We start from the raw sequence: 21,190 nt of genomic DNA on the forward strand, positions 1-21,190 counted from the left end.
CACCATTTTCGAAGATTTAAAACGTGGAAACGATATGGAAATTGATATTGACTAGAAATGCAACCTTTCATGTAATATGCCGCTTTTGCCGTATGCCGTGCTTTATATACATGTGCACGTGGGTAGACGTCTCATTTTGCAAAGGACAGACGTGACGTATGTATGTTAAATTTGGCGGTGTTTTAGGCGTGAATGTAGTTTAAAATTCATGGCAAATATAATTACGAAATCTAACACCTTTTCTGCTATAATTTAACTAAGGGGTGTTCCGAGTCCGAGTGTTCCGAATGTTCCGAGTGTTCCGAGTCCTCAGATATTTAAAAATGGGTCAATCTGCATAGTTCCAACCGCGATGTAGTTGAATTCGAATAAAAATCAAGAAGTAAAAAATTTAGGGACGTACATTTTCGAGTTCAGTCGTTTCGAGAATAGCCTAACATCAGGGTTCGGAAAAACCCGGGGTTTTACTCTGAAAACAACTACCCCGGGGTTTTACTGGGTTTTACTGGGTTTTGGGGTTTTACTGGGTTTTACTGGGTTTTACTCAATGTTTGGGGTGAAATAATAAAACTTACAATGTTACGTCAATTTGTTAAATTAATGAATGTTATCAAGATTTATCAAAAAACTTCAATTCATAATGACAGGAACACAAGAAAAATACGAATTTGATCAAATTCCAAGTTAAGCTACAAATTATGATTTTTAGATCAGAAACAAAAATTCGAAATAAATAGAAAAATGTACGGAATATTAATCAGAGTGCTTAATTCGAGGTATATAGGCACCTGCAAACTGATTCTATAGATTTATCTATTTGAATTTCCGATAAAACTTAGTAAAACCCGAGTAAAACCCAGTAAAACCCAAGTAAAACCCCTTTAACATAGTAAAACCCGCTGGGTTTTATTAATTTACTACCCAGTAAAACCCAGTAAAACCCCAAAACCCCAACCCAGTAAAACCCGGGGTCGGAATACCCTGCCTAACATCTTATTATAAATACGCAAATATTCTGTTCTGACTGAAACTTGAAAATATATACAAAGTTTCCACGTTAAATTGTAGAAACAAAAGGGAATTGCACCCTGAAAGGGAGGAATTTTTGTGTAGTAATTCATACGCTTGATAATAAACTTATGCAAAATATTTAAACTCCAACCATTAGTTACTTTGCAGGAATATTTTTCTAATTGTGCCATTTATTCACGAGCATTCCATATGTGCGTATCTAGGTGTACTTAATTAAGGACTAATTGCATTAAAGTCAAGTTATGTAAAGTGTATATAAAGAAATATTATTTGCAAGTCCAAAAGCGGATTGCGGTAGGTTGAATAAATTAATTTAATTTGGTGAAATCGTCCCGTATAAGTTTATTCGTTGCAAAATTTACTATAGTGTCTTCTGACGTGTCGTTCGTTCTCTTTAATTAAATACCAATTTGCAAAATGCAGTCTAACTAATTCGTTTGTCGATTGCTCGTATTTCGATTTTACGATATTTTTGTCTCCCAGGGAGTAAACAAGGTAGTTATTCTTACGGATGGTTAAAATACGGTACATATAATATTAAGCCGTGCTGTAGTATAAATAGACACATAAAAGCTACAAAATTGAAAATGCATAGTTACGTTGACCCAAACTTTAAATATAGTAGTTACAAACCGTTGAATGCAATTCTCGTGATTTCGCTAATTATTGTAAAAGCAGTGGAAAGGCTAATTAATAATTAGCCTTTCCCTTGCTGTATAGTAATTAGCATAATTAGTAATTATGTAATTATACGCCGTTGGTCCGTCGTCATTTGCGAAGTAGTTTTAAATGACTTAAGTATCTTTTATTAATTTTATAAATGTAGACAGAAATATGCACGCATTGAAAAGAGCGTACAGTTCATTTTGAACAAATTAATAACCTTCGTTTCGGATACCGTATGCATAAATCTCCGTATTTTATAGAATTTATTTTCCCATCGTTTTTTGTATGTTTTTTATGCAGGCTTTTTAATGGGAATATTTACTAATCAAGTAATTTATTTACCTATGTATAAATAAATAGATTGCACGTCCAACTTTAGTTTTATATCAAAGCTTGCAAACTTTAGATGATTAGAAAATTTACTAACCAGTCGTTTGCCCTGTAGAAATTTAGGATTGATTTTCCTGAATGCTCAGGAAGTCAAAAAATGTAGTTTGGTTTACGGATATTTTTTTTCCGGAATGACTTACTACTGACCCGTTCGCTATACTCTTCAGAATTGATGGCCAGAAATAGTCTCATAATAAAAAAAATAATACTCACTCTAAATACTCACTCTACCATAGTTGATAGTGAGTAATATCGTGTATGTAGCATGTAATATCTCGGTATTAAAGTTTAACAATATCGGATACACATTTTTACGAATTTCTATTTTGTATAATTATATACCAAACTTTCATACTAAAAAATTATTTGCGTAACTATACCAGATTTCTGACAGTGCAGAGGGTGTTCATATGTTTGTGTTGCTACTCAATCAATTTTTGTTAACTGCAAAAATACGTATGCGGAAAAAAGTTGCTTCATTCTTCGCAGAGTATTTTTTATTGTAGATTAATAATAAATCAAAATCATTAATATTTACTTCACCACATCCAATCAAGCTTGAATAATAATTAGCCGTATTTGCCGGGGAGGCATTTTTGAAAGTAGAGAGTTGAATTTTTGCACACAACTATCTGAGGATAACATGCTCCTCTGTTCAAAATTTTGACCCGCTACGACAAACCGTTGCGGGGTTATTCAACGACAAATTCGTCACCACGTTAACAATCAACCTTTGGTACTATGAAGTAAATATGATCTTTCGTAGTCCAGAATTCTCAGAAACAATAAAACAGATCAATATTTAACAAGTAAATATGTATGTATGCATAAGCGACTGAAGACTTATTAAATAATTAAATAATAACAAGCGTCACATTTCATTGCCCTATTTTCCTGGAAAGCTTTACAAGTTGCAAAACACGTCTTCTGCAAATACGATAAATTAAACCAGGTATGTAATAAATTCTGACTATCTAAAAGAGAAGTGCCGCGTGCGCGCATCGTCGGTTTATTGCATTAATGGATTTCTGGAAACCGCAAACAATTGGATCCGTATGGCGTTTGTGTATTTCACAATAATTTAATTTTGCGTTCAAGCAGGATTAAATGATACAATGAGTAATTTTCATATTTATCCTTAATTATGGATTAGCCAAGTTATATATAAGCCGGCAGGACAATTTTATTAATATTATTCTCTTCCAATAATTGAAGCGCAAAGACGCTGCTGACAGAATGAATTTTTTTGTTTCGTACATAGCGGTTGTAATGCTCCTGTGGCAGGGCGTGGCCGGTTCTCCAGGTAAGTTGCGAATATTAGAGACCTGGGGGAAAATCTGTACTTCCATTGTGGACTGTAGAATTAGTACTAGAGAAATACTCTTCATCTGCAGTCTACCATATTTATATTCTACAATTGAAGTACAGATTTTTTCCAAGTCTCTGTTATGAAAAATTACAGCTTTTACATAAAGTTTCTAAAAATATTCCCACAGAAACCGTGCTGAGCCCAGATTTCCAGGTCCACATAATTGGAGCCGATGACAGTGGAAATCCCACTATTCGAAAATGGGTGTCTGAGGAGGCTGACCCGAACAGGGTAATACAGATAATGCATAAAAAATTAAGTTTCTTCCGAAAAAGTTGCAATTTTTGACATAATTTTCGTCCAGAATTTGAGGGACGCTGCGATAACCAACGGACCAAAATTAGACTACCCCAATTACCAAATACATTCCCGTAAGAATTAACTTATAAATTCTCGCTAAATAGTAATAAAATTTACATTTGTACATAACAATTAGTGATTGCCGATCGTAACTTCTCGTCTGGAACTTCGTCAATCATGGCCACTGGTCCTGCAATTATAGAAATTGTGATCGTCGTCGACAAAGAATTTGGCGATCTATTTTCCCACAACTATCAACGAATCGTGGATTATCTTACGGTCTACTTTTGGGATGTCAATATCCGCTATAAGACGCTCCCAAGCCTCGATATATCTTTCCGTGTTAACGGCCTGCTAATTATGGAGGTATGTAAATTTGCATAAATAATTGGTCTAATTTTTACTTTATCATAATTATAATAATTTCCACCCTAGTCGCCACAAGCTCAACCGTTCATCGAGAACGCGCGTGCGTCCGACGGTCGGGCAGAATTTGGTCGAATTCTAGATCTTTACAAGAATTGGGTATACGAGCAGCGCAGTTGGTTGGTGCGACACGACTTGGCGCCGCTAATAACGGCGACGCGATTGGAATGGGGTGGTGGTCTGGCTTATGGAGGTGGCACCTGTGGAGTAGACGACGGAAGAAGGATTGACTGGGGGACGTGCGTATTTAATGATGGCGGTGACTGGGGCAGTATTACCGTAGGGGCGCATGAGATGGCGCATACGTAAGACAAATTCAAACTTCGTACTACTTTAGAAATCTCATTTTACCCCGTTTTCTGTGAAACGACCGACGTAAATATGTGTATTTACATGTTTTTTTCTGATAGTGTTGGAGCACCACACGATGACGATCCCAACGCGAATTGTCCTCCACCCTATGGCTTCATTATGAGCGGAGGAAACGACAATTACCGATATTTCTTTTCGGACTGTAGTAACCGGCATATATCCAATTTTGTTAAGTGAGTTATTACAATTTTTCACATGAAATTTTCTCATAATACCCCACTCTATTTTTCACCTAGTTCCGACTCTGCCGCTTGTCTGAGAAGAATTGATGGTGGCTCGACCACCCCAATGGATCCTAACTTCTCCTCCCCCAAGGCCCCCACTATGTCGGACCTTTGCAAGAAAAGTCTCAATAACCCCAACGCTTGGATTGACGACGCTGACACGTACGATTGTAAACAAATGAGGTGCAAACGTCGTGACGACTCAAATCCTAACCTTATCTGGACGCATTTCTTGGGCGTTTTGGAAAACTCGATTTGTGGCCAAGGTTCTGGTCGATGCTTCCGAGGAAGGTGCCGATTGAATGGAAAACTTATCCGAAATCAGGGTGATGGAACTTGTATCTCGACACCGGATCTTTTTGGGCACACGGTTCCCGCCGTGATGTCCAATTGCCCCGCTTCGAAGGATATAACGCCGCTTAATTCTCTAGAAATTCGGGATGGTCCGGGTGACAAGAGATTGGCGACACCTTTCACGGAGTCGGGAAATACGGAAAATGGGGACCGATGTTTGTATGCGGGTAACGGGGAAGGTGGGACTGTATGGACGGATCGATGCAGTAATGATAACCCGTGGCATGGGTGGGAATTTAGAAGTGTGGGAGGAGATAATTTCCTTCTCGTGCATAAAGTTACTGGGCTATGTGCAATTCCGGCGGGTGGTGTGGGTTCCATAATTCAAGTGTTTCCTTGTAATTCGGGAAATACGAGAATGATTTGGAGGTTGACGTGGTAAAGGTTGGAACGAAGTGTAGAATGATACTAAAAGCTTTTGAAACTGAAATTGTTAATAAAGTATAGTAATTACAGCATTAATTTTTAATGAAATGTCTTCAGGCAACATGCATATGAACATATGTATATATTTTGGCACCAGCATATTGTTTCCAAATGCAACAATGTCAATTAAACCTGAACGAATTTCTGCCTGATGGATGGAACTTTATTAAGCACGAATTTGCTATTTTAATCTCGATGTAGATAATTGTGTGCAGGCACAAATACCCATCTGTCCTGTCCAGCCCATTGCTATCAAAGCGTATAAAAAGTTCTTCCACATAAATCGTACATAAAAGCCACAAATATTTAGGAGTTACTAGTCTCCAAAAATTTTCAGCACCATGTTGCAGTTCCTTGTCCTTGCATAATATGTACATATTTACATATACTCGCTCTGTACCATCCAGTCTGCTTAATTTATTGATTCCATATGAGTCCGAGAGACCTTGAAAAACGAATACCTACATAAAAAATCCCAATCAACCAGTCAATATGTACATACATAAATACATATGTACATACATACATATCATATATATCCATAAAGGCAGTCCAACATGTACATACATAGATATACCAAAATTAACGATATTCCCTACTAAATATTTGATTACCTCTTTCTCTTTTTATAACCAATCTCGACGACAAAACTAATTAAACTGATTGTCAATAAGAATAAAAACATCGAATTAAAAATTCAAGAGACGATTCGTTCGTATTGATCGAGCCCAAAATAAAAATCCGGGCATTCTTCCATTAGAATCGGACGTCCTATTCTTCAAAAATGTTTGAGTTGACAGTACACACAATATTTCTTCTACATTTCTTACATAATCAAAATGCAGAAAAATAATCAAATTGAACACGTGTTCACAACATATGCAAAATGCATGCAACACGTGACCCACCCCCCGATTGAGTGGGACATCAAAAAATCCATGTTCATATTCCATTCAAAATCAAAAACTACTTTATTCTGGTATTTTCACTTATTTCTCTTATTTCTCACCATGACAGGCACCTTGATCCTGTTTCTGTCCGAAATCTTCGGATCAACCCCTGCCCCACAGACGTCCTTGCTGATCATGCACATCACAATCTCGTCCCTGTTTCTGCTACCATTGGCAACAGTTATTGCAGTTGTACTATATGGTGCGCAGTACACGGCGGGAATTAATTCACTCTACACAGAATTAACAAAACTGCACGGAACTGCTGGTTCGTAACACGCGCCAAAAATTTGAATTCTTTAAATCTTGTATGCACTGTTAGAAATTTGGTTTAGTCACGCAGGCATTGATTTCTCGGTATTAAAGTTGCCACCGGTTGGTATTAAAATTGTACCGGTCCGGTACCGGTCTACCAATATGGTAAAGCTTTAATACGGAGTAGTCACTACACCGTATCACTTATCAATACCACCAGAGTCATATGTACATGAATACCGCTTGGTACTATTTTAATACTGGATTTCTAAGAGTTTACAACTTATGACTAAATAGGTGCCCACAAATCTCTCGCATTGGAGGAAGCCGATCTTTACTACAAGATGGCGTCACCTCTAATCGTCCTGACCCCTCTATACCTTCCACCCTTAATTCTTGCCGATCTATACTTACAGATATCCCCCCTCTTTTACATTATCGACACTGCAAATTTTTCTCGCAATACGCACATATTTAGTAAACTGATCGCATCATACGTGACCAGTACAATATGGCTGGAAGGATTCAGACTTGCAATCCTTGGCACGACCGCAGGGCTCGTGATGTGCAAAATGCTGACTAAAATGTTCATAATTCTGCTCGCTAAGAAAAATCGGGGCAATCTGTACCACCTAATTTTACAGTATAGACGCATTTTCATAATTTTCGAATACATGAAACCAATGGTGTCATTTGTGGCGGCGAGTTTTTTATTTGCCGGATTATGTATTATTGTCGGTTTTTGGTTCACGGCGATAAGATTGTACAATAGTTTTCCGCTCTGGATTTATATGATGTTTCCGAGCGGAGTATTGATCCAAACCGCCGTGGCAAATATGGTCCTCGTCGTCACAATTGAGGTGCATGAGGGGTCGGATGCTTTGATAAGAAAGTGGGCCACGTGGATAAGCTCGTTCCCATCGGTGAAGGAGAGGAAGCTAATGAAAAGAATGGTAAGGTCGGTGAAATTGGTTGAGTTAAGTGGTAGAATAAATGATTTGAGATTGTTTGATTTTAGTAAAGGGATTAAGATTACGTATTATGATATTTTGTCCACGTATACGATTAATTTATTGTTAGGAGTACCTTACTAAAGATTAATCGTTGAATATGTATTAAAAACTAATTAGGGTAAAATAAACGAAATCCTGAATGAGCGAAAAGGACAAAAAATCAATCAACAAATCTGGATTTAAAACCAGTTTGAAACTAAATAAGTACTTAACTCATATTTATTGACGCTTGAATGACAGATACCAAAAATGAAACACATTCACTTGAACACATATTTATAAAAAATGCATACTAAACCGGTCGAAATTCTACTTTAAAAATGATGATCATATATTGAAGCATGACATTGTATTCGAAGTAGTTAGAAATATTAAGCATGTAACTGTATCTGTTCTACATAAATACTTAAAAATTTTGATAACAGGTTTAGACTCAAGTTTTTATATCAGTAAAATACTGATGCAAAACGACATACAAAAGTGTGCCATAAAATTAATGACACCACTTCAATCATTTGTCTCAATCATAATCATGAAGATTCAAGTAATTTTCAGTCTTATTGCAAGTCTTCCATTCTGTGCGAATTTACTGCTTCCTTTTGCAATCAGTTTCAACCCAAACGACATAAAATTCTATTTAGTAAAAAGTACAAGGTAAATTAAGCAATAAAAGCAATAAAATTATGTTTGCAAGTCTAACAAAATCTCATTTTTGCAGTTATAAAGAAGAAATTAATTACTCGGATGAATTATCGTTACGTAACAGTTACATTCACTCGGAGCGCATCTATCCGGTCGGATAGGAACCGAAATTCAAGAAATTATGGGGGGCAGAAAGTTACCACGAATTACAGGTAATGTATAAATTTTGCTGAAATAAGTATGTATGCACATTTTTGCGAGATTGTTTCCTAAAATTTGCGTTCAGAAATTAGCAGGGTCATCATAATGTTTGACCCACTCATCTCTAATTTCCACTGTGCAATTAAAACTACAAATTTGGCTTGTTTCTATGCAAATTAAGTATCTACTTTACAAATAATTCCTTTCCATGTTCAGGACTCGATCCGGCTGGACCTCTATTTGATTTCAACCCAGAATGGAACATTGACAAGAGTGATGCATACTTTGTCGATATTTATCACTCAAACGCCGGCCTCGCCGGTGATACCACGTTGAATGGGCATGTCGACTTTATGTGTTAGCTAAAAAAATTATTATTTTTCAGGAAATAATTTATTTATCACATATTTATTTATTTATTTCAGTAAATGGCGGACATGAACAACCTGGTTGTAACATCATAACGGACGTGTTGGCTTGTAGTCATACTTTGGGTCTATTTTTCTTTCCCGCTACTTTTCAAAAGGCATACATCGGATGTCAATGCTCTAGTCGTGAGTTGGACCCGACCAATTTTCAGTTGTGTCTGGCACAGTGTCCGAATCCGGTTTTTGCAGGAATATACACACCTCACACGTATGTGAACAAGATATGATAATGTTTGTTGAAATTGAGTATGTTCTTTAGCATAATGTACTAATTGTGTGTATTTAATACACGAATTTAGGACACGTGGCGAGTACCAAGTGGACTTCCCTATAAATAATTAACCGACGATGTGCAGCATATTGTACGTTGTACGTATGCGTTTGTTTATAATGGTCGTAAACAGAATAGATGAATTTTACTTTATTTGGGTGAAGATGACTGAATGAATCATGAATTGCTTTATGCTGCAATATTTAAATGAATACAACACAATTTTGACCCTTGTATAAATACCTACATATATGCATTTTTTGGTCAATCAGGCATTAGAACATGAAAACCTTAGGCATAATCATATCAAACAGTCGAAGGGTTGCTTTGTTTTTTAACCAACTTTTGCAACTTTTGAGACCGTATTAGGTGGCCTAGGCAAACTGGTAGTGAAATGAAGCGCTGTAGCCCTAATTTTTTTTTTACAGATTTCTTGTTAATTTTAATTGAAAGCCAATTAATTTCTAATTAGAAAATAATTTTTATATAAAATTTCGAAAATAAGTTTTCGAAATTTCCTCCCCTACATTAATGCAATGCTGAAGAAGTAGCCTCCAATCTTCGATCAAAGTGCGCACTGAATCCGTGGACAAATTGTTTCATTTCGTGGTCAAAATTTTCTTTAACGCTTCCACACTTATGTATATAAGACATATATATAACACACCTTTGTCCCTAACTTTCACCATATTTCATAATCCTGGGATTCGAGTCCACCAAGGAGAATGGTCGATCCGAAGTGGAGGTGAAGTCCGGAATTTGTATTTTAGCCACGCTTGGATAATTTTTTTGCACTATGATGCGGTAACTATAGGTAGTTACATAAATATGGCTAAAAAATAAGTTAAGATTCTTATTTTTTGAAAATATCTATCAACATCATGTTTATATATTATCTATCTATATATTGCGCATAAATGTTTTAAGATGTATGTATATCCAACTGAATAATTTTGATATTTATAATTTTTTACCTATCAAAAATTGCCACATGATTTGTAAGTATCTAGTTTATTAAAAATAGCTACTAATAATGCATTTATTTATTTCACACATCTAACTTGCATGCTGTGACAAAAATTGCATATTTATAAATTCTCAAATTTTTTAAGACCCCACCCCCAGGTCCTTCAACGTTAAAAAAATTACCTCTCTGAAGATGAATCTTTTTTTCTAAAAGCTATTCGTGTTTTGTGCCCCCATTGTATTTCTTATGGATAACTTTTGAGACGGTGCATAAAGCATGTGATCAATTTGAGGGGGCAAACGTCAGGGCAGTCTGTCCTTCCACGCTAATAATTGTCAGGGATGGGCAATCCCAACACTTTCGATGGATTACGGATTACAGATTAATTAATTTAAAAATTACCATGGGATTACTGGATTGGGATTACTTCGTTCCTGAAGTAATGTGGATTACTTGTTGGATTACTGGGATAAATTAACGATGTGGATTACGGATTACAGTAATCAGATTACGGATTATTATCTGGATTACAAAAATCTATATTTATGTATTAAGGGGTGAAGAGAAGCAAAATCCATTTACGCAAAAGTGTTGTCCGTTGGTCTGTATCCACGATAACTTTAGTACGGTTTCGAATTTCAACATGCGGTTTTCGCCAACGGGTTTCTAATTCTAGAGGTACGGATGACTTCGAAAATGGGAAATGTAGGTCATAAGGTCACGGCGCCACGGTGATGACGCCAGTGGTGAAACGTCGGTTTAGACGTAGTTTCGGGCGAGGATTGTTTTGATGTGGCATGACTGCATGACCGTGTCGACGACGCCAAGGTCGAAAATGTCGAATTTTTTTCTTGATAGTTTTAGATATAGTTTTGGGCGGGGATTTCAAAAATAAAATCTAGACATGGTTTTGGCATGCCATGACCGCGTGACCGTTTCACTCTACTCCTTTGCTACATTTAATTTGCAACGGTTTATTCTGAATAGCGTCACACTTATACTTCATGATGATGATTAGTTCAAAAAACAAGAGTTTTGAATAAACCGTAGTAACGTTAGAAGTAGCTCACCCTGTAATATACCTGGCACCTTTGCACCTTGGCTGCAAAATTATAGTAGTTCAACAAAATAGATCAATAATTTTTAAGCAATTATGCACCAGTGGTGCATAAAAACGAAGCATAAAATAGATCAATAATTTTTAAGCAGTTATGCACCAGTGGTGCAGAAAAACGAGGCATAAAATAGATCAATAATTATTATGCAATTATGCATCAATGGTGCAGAAAAACGAGGAAGATGACAAAGTATTTTGCACCACTGTTGGAGATTAACCGTGGTGGGTCAAATAAAATTTCAAAAAATTTGTGTCAAAATTATATAATAAATTCTCCCGGCTATTCTGTACCATTGGTGCGTTTTGCATCAATTAACCCAATTGTTTCGCATCATTTTGTGTTACCGATTGTTAGATACCAACGGTGCTATTAATTTATGAAAAAATGGACCTGATCCATTCTAGTGAGTATCAATTGATGCTCATCCAATTGTTTCGCATCAGCTTGGATAACCAACTGTTCAATACGAACGGTGCTACCTATTCCAAAATTGTAGTCCTTTCTCGATCCATTTGCACAATTAATTCGCACCATTTGCGCCACGGATTGTTCGATACCAATGGTGCGCCTAATTTATTCTATAATGGTCAAGGGGATTATTAATTAGCATCAATTGATGCAAAAAACTCGTGAACACACAGACAGACGGACGGACGGACAAGAGGAATTCAATAGCTCTCGTGCTACGCAGGGTGAGCTAATAATTCATCCGACAATTGGTTTCTTAGGGCAGAAAAAAATGTGTTGTAGTAAATAAACCCCTCTTAATTGTTTCAAAATTCTCTAAACTTTGCACCTCTGCTGAAGAATCCAGAAGATAGTTTAAGCACTCAAGTTCAGCAAGTGACTTAGACTCTAGAGAAGTTGCAAGATGGAGATGTCATGCCGTTCACAGGAGCAAAGTAATCCAACAAGGTAATCCGTAATCTGATTACGTTTTCCAATCTCGTAAATTGGGGATTACGGATTACATATAATTTCCAGACCTAGTTGGGATTACGGACTACGGATTACTTTAAAATGTGAATTTTGCGTGGATTACTGGATTACGGATTACATTCAATGTAATCTGATTACTTAATCTGATTAAAGTAATCCTGGGATTGCCCATCCCTGATAATTGTAACCTGCGCGGAATATATTAGTTGCGGACAAACTTTTCACAGTTGGCCACATTCTTTGCGCACGAACTCCCACTCTGATCAATGTAAAATCGATATACATATGCACTTCACCTTCATTCCATTAAACCTATGCATTAACTTGCTCTTTGTTCTTCTGCATGAATTCTTCATGCAAATGACAGAAACAAAGAGAACAAACAGAATATGAAGCTTTAGACTTTGAAGATTTTTTCTACAGAACTTGAGTTCTGAAGAAAAGTAAGCAAAACCGACTACTACCATTGATAAATGTATTCAAAAATTGTTGTATAAATATGTAATATGCATATATAAATGTATGTATATACATATGTAAATATGTATGTTTGTCCTTATTCATATTGCCCATTTTATTTCAGGATCCAACATTTCATGTGTAAAGTATGCATGGTAGATTGGGACCCTAGCAAAGTTACAAAATAACATATCCAGCCATCCAAATTTATGCAATCCTTCTCTTCTACATATGCAACTATTTTTGTATAAATGAGAGATCATAGATTAGAATACTACCAGAATAAATAAAAAAATCCAAAACAAAATCTGTGCCTTTGTGCAATTTGTTTCCCATACATACTTGCATGGTTGTGTATTTAGGCCTTTATTAGCTCACCCTGCGTAGCATGAGAGCTATTGAATTCCTCTTGTCCGTCCGTCCGTCCGTCCGTCTGTCTGTTAACGATTTTTTTGCATCAATTGATGCGAATTAAACAGCCCCTTGACCATTATTGGATAAGTTGGGCGCACCATTGGTATCGAACAATCCGATTCGCAAATGGTGGGAAAGAATTGGGGGCTGTGATGCATAACGCACCAATAGTGTATTCTGCTCGGCGGATTTTATTAGACAATTTTGACATAGATTTTTCAAAATTATGGTTGATCGTTGGTAGGTAATTCTGCACTAGTGATGCACAATTTTTGGACTTTCCTCGATGCATAAAAATTATTGATCTATTTTGCTTAATTTATCTGCACCATTGGTGCAATATTGCATAAAAATTATTGATCTACTTTATTGGATTTTTCTGCACCATTGGTGCATAATTACATAAAAATTATTTATCTATTCTGTTGAATTTTTCTGCACCTTTCTGGCAAGTTATACCCAAATCATTATTACAGGGTGAGCTACTTCTAACGTTACTACGGTTTATTTTGAAATAAGTTGAGGATTATTAATTATTCTCCTCAAATCCTGAACTTCGAGACATATGTTGCGAAATTCTTAGTGTCATGCCATATTCCAATATTCATGTAGAAATAAAAATTCTTGATGAAACGTTTGTACAACGAAGTATGTCATTATGTGAAAATGATGAAAAATCTTCACGGCGGATATGACCTGCATGATATCTTCAGTAATGTTTGGACAATGGATGGACGGACAAGATGAACCAATCATTGGCTCTTCCGACGCCATAGTTGTGTTCTGTCACCCAAAGCTTTTTTTGTTCCGTCCGTACTTTTGGTGAAAATCGGGTGCCTGATTAGTTTAACACATTTGCATGCATACATTTTATATCCATTTATTCAGTATCTATCAATGCAATGCTTCTACGTAAAAGTAGTACTATTATTTTAGTTTTTTGTGTAAGATTATAAATTCTCTTTAAATAATCGCGGATTACAAATAAATAAAATAAGATATACATCGTGAAAAAAGAGAACATGACATTTGTCGTCATACTTAATAAAATGAAGTAAGTTTTTGTTGTGTCGTGTAAAATTATAAAACTTGCAAAACATAAGGGTTTGCCAGAACAAAAGATTTGGAAGAGTACAAAGAAATTTCTCCAAAGCTTACCTGTAATTAAGCCTACTCTTCGGTGAAACCGTTGCTTGCATATATCTGTCAATCAAACCCAATAAAAGCATAATAAAAATACATTCTTCTAAAATTCTCTTGTTCTTATCATACGTATGTTTCTTCGTAGTCGTGTGACCAATGAGTCAGCTTGACCACACCTAGCTACTCATACCAACTTTCTCCTGTCCGATTAACAATCATTTAGAAGAGTTCCATCCGCTCGTTTAAAATTATATGTAAATTTAAATTTTCTCCACTAAATGGGCACAAAAATGTAACGTCAAAAGTGAAAGTGGGAAAATTTCGTCGGTACGTTTCAAGTCGATTTATGTAGTAGATTTGGAAACTAGTTAATTATCTATTTCATTGAGGTCCATATATTACAAATAAGATTGTTTTAGTTCCGGTCATGGAAATCGAGAGGGACATAGAAATGCAGGCCGGCCCAGCGGACGATGGGTCTGACGTGGTGGGCCTTTCTATCCGGCGTAGGATTTATCGTCTTATGCTTAATAAATTAAAACGAAAGCAGAATAACCTGAAAATTCGGTGGCGAAATTTTATGCAATATGAGCCATCACAGGAGTCGCCGTGCGTACGAGTTTTTCAAAAAATTCCTGGCTTACGGCAAAGCGCACAAGCTGGGATCCATGTCTTGTTAAGGTATTCTGGAAATTTCATTTTTTTTCTTAGGCAATGAAACGTAAATAAGCGTGTTAAAAATATTAGTGTGTTAAATGTTAACACTGCAATTTAAATGGGAATTGAATCACCAATGGAATATGATCAGCAAGTCAGTTATGACGCACCCATATATGAACATAAAGGTATATGTTAAATACAATAAATTCGTCTGTAACTTTATATGCATAAGATTTGAAGAAAACCTCTACTATATATTTTGATTTAAAACATTTTTTACAAACGAAAATCTACAAATTATGTAAGTGATTATTTTTTACATTGCTTGTGATGATACAAAATGCAATCCTCGCAATATTGTCCATCGTTAAGGGGCGACGGTACACATGTTTTGGCAGATTTACCGCAATCCACCTCCTGAATAGCGACTTTTCGACCATTGATGCATCGGAAAATACCTTGTGGGACGCATTTGCCCGTGCTGTTGTACGGTTTAAGTTCATTGCCGCAGAAGTATTGATAGATCCCTTTTGTATCTACTTCAGAGGGGCACATGCATCCAGTCTCAACCTCTCCGTTACGGTGGAGAACATTGTCATAACGTTTGACGAATGCCTTCAAATCTATTTCGGCTGATGATATGTTTCCCGGGATGAGTTGTAAAATGATAGCCAGAACTAAGGGGACAATTACAGAAGTTTTCATGATCTGAAAGCGATATTTGTTGTGCATGAAAATTTAAATATTGAGAGAAAAAATTAAGTACAAACAAATCGAACTCTAACATACCTTCGTGCCTTCAAATCAGTACTTCTTTATGTATAGTAGTTTGCAGGTATTCCTGTTTTCTATTTTCGACTTCCTACGCTTTAAGAGACTGAAGTCGAAGTCTTAACGCTAGCCTTGTGACGCATAATTTATTGACGCCAGTTTTTATTGTTTCAGGGGATTCTGGCTGCTCGTATGTGCATTGTGTATTTTCATTGTGTACTACATCATCAGAGAAGGCATCCGGAGAACAATGGGTCATCCACTGGTCGTTACATTCGAAACGGAAGAAATAAATATTGGGGATGCTAGATTCCCCCAAATTGGTATTTGCCCAAACGGGGGTTTTAAGGCGTCCGCAATGGAATCAGCAATTGAGTAAGAATGAAAGTATGAAGCACGCATTTGCAAATGAACATTTTTTTATTTTTGGAATTGTATGAATGTATTTGTAGTTACTACTTCAAAGTCAAAAAAGGAGTCGAAATCGAAAGTCCAGATGGACTACGCTGGAACAAAAACGACGTTGATGGGGTGCTAAAAGTCATTGATCAAGCTTGCTCGTATAGCACAACTTACGCAGATAAAAACGGAGTTGAAGATGAGGACAATGGCAACACCTGGTTCAATTATTGGGTCGATAAGAACGGAACTGGAGGGCTTCTTGACAACGTAACAGATCCAGCAATCAAGCAATTAATTATCCCTTTCATAAAAAAGGTTTTAATAAATTGCTTCGAGATCACGTTACTAGTAATATTAATTAATCAAACAATTTTAGGGAATGACAAATTGTTGAGAGATTATTAAAGGATGTCTTTTAAATGGGGAAAGCTTCGATTGCGGTATTTTGTTCAAAGAGCACTTCTCAGAATGGGGAAGCACCTGCGTATTCAATGGAATTCCTGAAGAAGCAACAAGACGGTAGTTGTTTAAATCATGATTTTCTGGCGAATGGATCCTAATTTCATTGGACATATGTATATTTCTTGTCAGAAATACGACCATTCAATCTGAGTTGGGAGGACACACCAAGGAGGAAATTTCCAATTGGATGAAAGTAGATTTCGACGAAAGTATTGCTAACATCAAGAAGAAGAAATCTGGGAAGGGGAAACCTGCGATACCCTGGAGGCAAGCAGCGCCAGGAAAATCATCTGGGCTGAAGTTCGTCATAAAAGAAGAGTTAAAAGATAAAGCCTGCGTTCATACTGATGGGACTGGATTTACGGTGCTTAAACTGGAAATTATTTCAATTTAATTCAAGTAGCAAAAGACAAATTATGTTGTAATATAGCTGGCGATAAATCACCCTAGAGATGAGTCTCAAATCCAAAAATTTGGAACGTCTTTGCCATATGGGAAAGACATTTATATTTCGCTGTACCCTGAAGTTCTTCTTGCTGAGACGGATGCCAAAGAAATTGATATCGTAAGTGAATTTAAAATCAGGCAAAATAACAGATAATCAAACTCGTGTAATTTAAAAAGGGGCGACGTGGCTGTTACTTCAGTGATGATGAGGGTCCAGCACGATTAACTTTCTACAAGAAATATTCCAGACAAAATTGTTTGGAGGAGTGTTTCGCCAAAGCAGTTTATGAACAATGCAAATGTGGCCGTGTGACAGCTCCTGGTAATATTTTTATTATAGATTTTTAAGAAATTGAATATACTTGTAAAGCTGTTTGAATACTTACTTGAATTTTACAACTAGGCTTACCAGGACGAATCTTATGTTCTCCCAACCAAATGGATTGTGTCCGAGACAAGGAAAGTAAGTTTTCGACCAAGTCTTTAATATGAAGATATTAATTAGTAAAATCGTTTGCATTTTTAGACGCAATGTACAATGAAGGTCTGAATGAAGTATGCCCACTTTGCCGTCCAAATTGTCAAGACACAAAATATCGAACATCGGTGACATGAAGTCCAATGACAGAGGCTCATATGAGAACATACAAGAAATTGTTCGAGGACTCGGGGTAAGCAGCGGATATAAAAATGGGGGAATTTGGTGATATTATCTCTCCAATGGTTCTTAAAATTATATGTTCGCTTAGCGACATGCAAAATGTTACCATATCAGTTGTCAACGTCTACTTCGTAGTGGACTCTGTACATCCGACACGAAGGAGTGCCAGATACACTAATTTCGCTACGCTAGCACAAAAGTAAAATTCGAAACGCCATTTTTGCTTGAAGATTAGATTGCTAACTTGCACAATTACAAAGCTGGTATCTATATACATACTTATTTCGCAAAACTATTTTCTCAAAATTATGCTGCGATGCCAACATGCAAACTCGTAATGAATAGCCCCATTAATGTATACAAATCCACGTATGTTTTGTCTTTGAATATGTCTACCAGGCACTATTTTATAAATTAAGCGCAAATTTATTTCATGACAACATAATTTAAGCCCAGAGCTAATGCCAGATCCAAAAGCCAGTTCAAACATCTATGTTAATTAACCACTTATTCTACTTTGACTTCCTAAACATTTTTCAGCAGAATGAAGGATATCTAGATCCGTCCTAAAATACGTTGCTGCGGAACAATGGAAACATCGTTTGCATAAACTCGGAGTTATGGCGGAGCAGAAGAGGATATTTCAATTCTAATTTTTAAGGAGTTACGACGGAGCAAAAGATTTATCCGTCGTCTCATAATTCGGCATAGGAAGAAAGGAAATATCATTTTTTCCAGTCATCGACTTTCTTGTGTAGTGAAGGTTATTTCCCCTCGTTAAAAAAATATTTTTTCCTCGAAAAGGAGTGCGTATTTCCGAAGTAGGCTGAAGAAAAGTTACCTGCAATAAGTTAGCAGGGTTTATTAATTAAGAGAATGTAACCACCAGCGAAAATCGTTTCAAAGGGTCGTCTAACTTATTTACATAAAACGTTCGTAATTAAATTTGTAAACCACACTTAAGATTTTCTCATCCTATTTAACTCAATAGTTGCGGAAAGTTCACTTGGTACTCGCCGCGTGTCCTGGTAAACATAATTTAGACATTCTGACACCCAATTTAGACTAAAACGGTATTCATACATATATTGCATACATACGTGTGTGATGCGTATACTCCTGCAAAAACTGGATTCGGGCAGTGTGCCAAACACGTCTGAAAATTGATCGGATCCAACTCACGACTCGAACATTGACATCCGATGTATGCTTTTTGAAAAGTAGCGGGAAAGAAAAATAGACTCAAAATATGACTGCAATCTAAAACCAAGTCTGTTACGATGTTGCAACCAGGCTGCTGACGTCCGCCATTTACTATTTAAAATGAAATTTGTATACATGAATGCTGAATCCTGACCGCTAATTCATTTTTTAACCTACGCATAAAATCCACATGTCCATCCAACGTGGTATCACCTTCCAAGCCGGCATTTGAGTGATAAATGTCCACAAAGTTGGCGTCACTTTTGTCAATTTTCAGCTCTGAATGTGTATTAAATAAAGGGCCGGCGGGATCCAATCCTGAATGGGAAAATATAATGAGAAATTACTTATTTGTGAAGATAGATATTTACAGATGGACAAATTTCTCGTGCACAAAAAGTAAACGTGGTGTGTATTTCATAAAAGCATTCGTAATTGAACTCACCCGTAATTCGTGGTAACTTTCTGCCCCCCATAATTTCTTGAATTTCAGTTCCTACCCGACCCGCAAGATGTGCTCCAAGTGAACCTCCGATCAGGTGGATCCGATCCAAATTTAAGTAATTATTGTAGATAAGCCACGCAATAAAGTTGGATATCCGCTTTGCCGCCTTGCTAACGTTCTTGATCGCTAGCACGTACTCGATAGGGAAGTCGAGGGGGAATACGAACCTTCCTGCGAGCCAACTCCAGTCGATGATAATTAAGTTGTCAACAACTGATGACTCAGTAATATCAACTCAGTTTTTCTTTTCCATCCCGCGCTGGTATCCTTTCCATACTATTAGTATGGTAGGGATACGAAAGCGGGAATCAAATTTTTGGTAAAGTAATTCTGAGTCAGTAGTAATGGGATTAATCAACTCTAGAAATTTTAATTAAATTGGGAATTATGCAGCTTGAAAATTTTAGGTATATTTTATTACTCTCTGAAAAGATTAAGTCCTTCCCAGCAAGATATCCATGAATGAGAAAGATCGTTAATCCTCCAGGCTTTAAAAAACTGCTGCGTAGGGATTCTTGATTTTCGTATTTGATTTCTTGCTTAAAACTGCAAATTTTTTGGTTGTAAATTTCAATAAAATATGTTACATCGAACTTCAAATTTTGGACTATTAGTTTATGAAATTAATACGGAGTCGCTAATATAGGTTAAAAAAGTTGTCATCGTATGTGTACGTACAGTATTTAAAAATGTAAAATATGTATCCACATGAATTTGATTGCTCACCTTGTACTCTTCACTAAATAGAATTTAATGTCGTCTGGATTGGATCCGATTTCAAAAGGAAGAAGTAAATTTGTACAGGGAGGACAATTTGTGATTAAACTGATAACTATGAACACGTAGGGTTTCATGATCGCGAAGATTTGATGGACATGATTGAACTGTGGACATTAAATTTGATGGAAAACATGTGTATGCATGTGTGTATTTAGCCTGATGATTCCTGCGTTTAAACAGGTTTTTAAAATTGTAGTATTTAGAAGAAATAGTGGATGGAGGATTAATTTGCAGATTTGTATGCAAGAATACCGTAAGTCAGTGTTTTAACACATTTGAATATTAGTATCCTGTTAGACCGGTATGTTTTTTGTATAAATATTCGCAAGTGAAAGTTGTCAGAGTGAATTAATTGGAGAAACATATCGCGTATGTATATTGCCAATGCAATGAAAAGTTTCATGGTATACATATGTATGTATGTACGCGTACGCAAATATGTACATACAAGATTTCTTTCAGCTTATACATAAGTACATAGTAAAAATGTAAAGAGGTTCAAACGGGTATCATGAATGACATTTTTCTTACCGAGGCAAATATATAACAACGAAAAAATTTACTAACAGGGGAACCTCAACTACTGTCCGATCTCGATGTCCTTCCGAATAGCCTTAATCGACAGATAATTTAGTGAAACTTAAACTTCGTCATAGAACTTGCGGTGCAAAATCGCGTTTTTGCGAAATATTTGGCGAGAGCTGCATAAAAACTTTTCATTCGCCAAAAGATTTTAACATAGCCACCAGCCTTTGGAATAATGAAATGAACTTTATAGAATATTGATAAATTATATATACATACACTTGTCCGCGGAATTTCAGCCCGATCACGAATATGCGAAAAAAGTGATGCAAACATTTTCAATTTTTTGCAAATTGCGAAAATCGTATGCAGTAAATAATCGTGTTACACATAATTTCAATGTATGCAAATGTGT

The 21,190-nt window shown here is 36.3% G+C and overlaps 4 protein-coding genes across 4 annotated transcripts; 3 read left to right on the forward strand and 1 right to left on the reverse strand.

The window, feature by feature from the left end:
* Positions 1-3,239: 3,239 nt before the first annotated feature.
* Positions 3,240-5,595, forward strand: LOC110857568 (A disintegrin and metalloproteinase with thrombospondin motifs adt-2). Its single transcript, XM_022106157.2, has 7 exons — positions 3,240-3,391; positions 3,585-3,688; positions 3,762-3,828; positions 3,894-4,123; positions 4,193-4,488; positions 4,594-4,728; positions 4,792-5,595. The coding sequence occupies exons 1-7, from the start codon at positions 3,325-3,327 to the stop codon at positions 5,513-5,515; spliced, it is 1,623 nt and encodes a 540-aa protein (XP_021961849.1). The 5' UTR covers positions 3,240-3,324; the 3' UTR covers positions 5,516-5,595.
* A 765-nt stretch (positions 5,596-6,360) lies between these two features.
* On the forward strand, positions 6,361-10,304 carry LOC118438154 (lipase member H-like). The gene is made up of 5 exons (XM_035857969.1): positions 6,361-8,431; positions 8,496-8,631; positions 8,837-8,977; positions 9,046-9,256; positions 9,348-10,304. The coding sequence occupies exons 2-5, from the start codon at positions 8,601-8,603 to the stop codon at positions 9,388-9,390; spliced, it is 426 nt and encodes a 141-aa protein (XP_035713862.1). The 5' UTR covers positions 6,361-8,431; positions 8,496-8,600; the 3' UTR covers positions 9,391-10,304.
* Positions 10,305-16,040: 5,736 nt separating this feature from the next.
* On the forward strand, positions 16,041-17,716 carry LOC110857489 (pickpocket protein 28). Its single transcript, XM_022106078.1, has 7 exons — positions 16,041-16,165; positions 16,243-16,479; positions 16,784-17,018; positions 17,085-17,219; positions 17,279-17,423; positions 17,505-17,564; positions 17,628-17,716. The coding sequence occupies exons 1-7, from the start codon at positions 16,041-16,043 to the stop codon at positions 17,714-17,716; spliced, it is 1,026 nt and encodes a 341-aa protein (XP_021961770.1).
* An 814-nt stretch (positions 17,717-18,530) lies between these two features.
* Positions 18,531-19,781, reverse strand: LOC118438268 (lipase member H-like). The gene is made up of 4 exons (XM_035858199.1): positions 19,411-19,781; positions 19,143-19,283; positions 18,863-19,076; positions 18,531-18,787 (listed from the first exon to the last, which is right to left on the reverse strand). The coding sequence occupies exons 1-4, from the start codon at positions 19,439-19,441 to the stop codon at positions 18,742-18,744; spliced, it is 432 nt and encodes a 143-aa protein (XP_035714092.1). The 5' UTR covers positions 19,442-19,781; the 3' UTR covers positions 18,531-18,741.
* Positions 19,782-21,190: the final 1,409 nt, after the last annotated feature.

This window comes from Folsomia candida, unplaced genomic scaffold (genome assembly GCF_002217175.1).
Source record: "Folsomia candida strain VU population unplaced genomic scaffold, ASM221717v1 Fcan01_Sc019, whole genome shotgun sequence".
NCBI classification, from domain to species: Eukaryota; Metazoa; Arthropoda; class Collembola; order Entomobryomorpha; family Isotomidae; genus Folsomia; species Folsomia candida.

Coding starts and splice junctions, on each gene's coding strand:
- LOC110857568 (XM_022106157.2), top strand. CDS start 3,325: ATGAATTTTTTTGTTTCGTACATAGCGGTTGTAATGCTCCTGTGGCAG. Junction 3,829..3,893: donor CAATTACCAAATACATTCCC/GTAAGAATTAAC, acceptor CATAACAATTAG/TGATTGCCGATCGTAACTTC. Junction 4,489..4,593: donor GCGCATGAGATGGCGCATAC/GTAAGACAAATT, acceptor TTTTTCTGATAG/TGTTGGAGCACCACACGATG.
- LOC118438154 (XM_035857969.1), top strand. CDS start 8,601: ATGGGGGGCAGAAAGTTACCACGAATTACAG. Junction 8,632..8,836: donor AAAGTTACCACGAATTACAG/GTAATGTATAAA, acceptor TTCCATGTTCAG/GACTCGATCCGGCTGGACCT. Junction 8,978..9,045: donor TGGGCATGTCGACTTTATGT/GTTAGCTAAAAA, acceptor TATTTATTTCAG/TAAATGGCGGACATGAACAA.
- LOC110857489 (XM_022106078.1), top strand. CDS start 16,041: ATGGGTCATCCACTGGTCGTTACATTCGAAACGGAAGAAATAAATATT. Junction 17,220..17,278: donor ATGCCAAAGAAATTGATATC/GTAAGTGAATTT, acceptor TAATTTAAAAAG/GGGCGACGTGGCTGTTACTT. Junction 17,565..17,627: donor TTGTGTCCGAGACAAGGAAA/GTAAGTTTTCGA, acceptor TTGCATTTTTAG/ACGCAATGTACAATGAAGGT.
- LOC118438268 (XM_035858199.1), bottom strand. CDS start 19,441: ATGGGGGGCAGAAAGTTACCACGAATTACGG. Junction 19,284..19,410: donor AAAGTTACCACGAATTACGG/GTGAGTTCAATT, acceptor TTTCCCATTCAG/GATTGGATCCCGCCGGCCCT. Junction 18,788..18,862: donor GGAGTATACGCATCACACAC/GTATGTATGCAA, acceptor TATGTTTACCAG/GACACGCGGCGAGTACCAAG.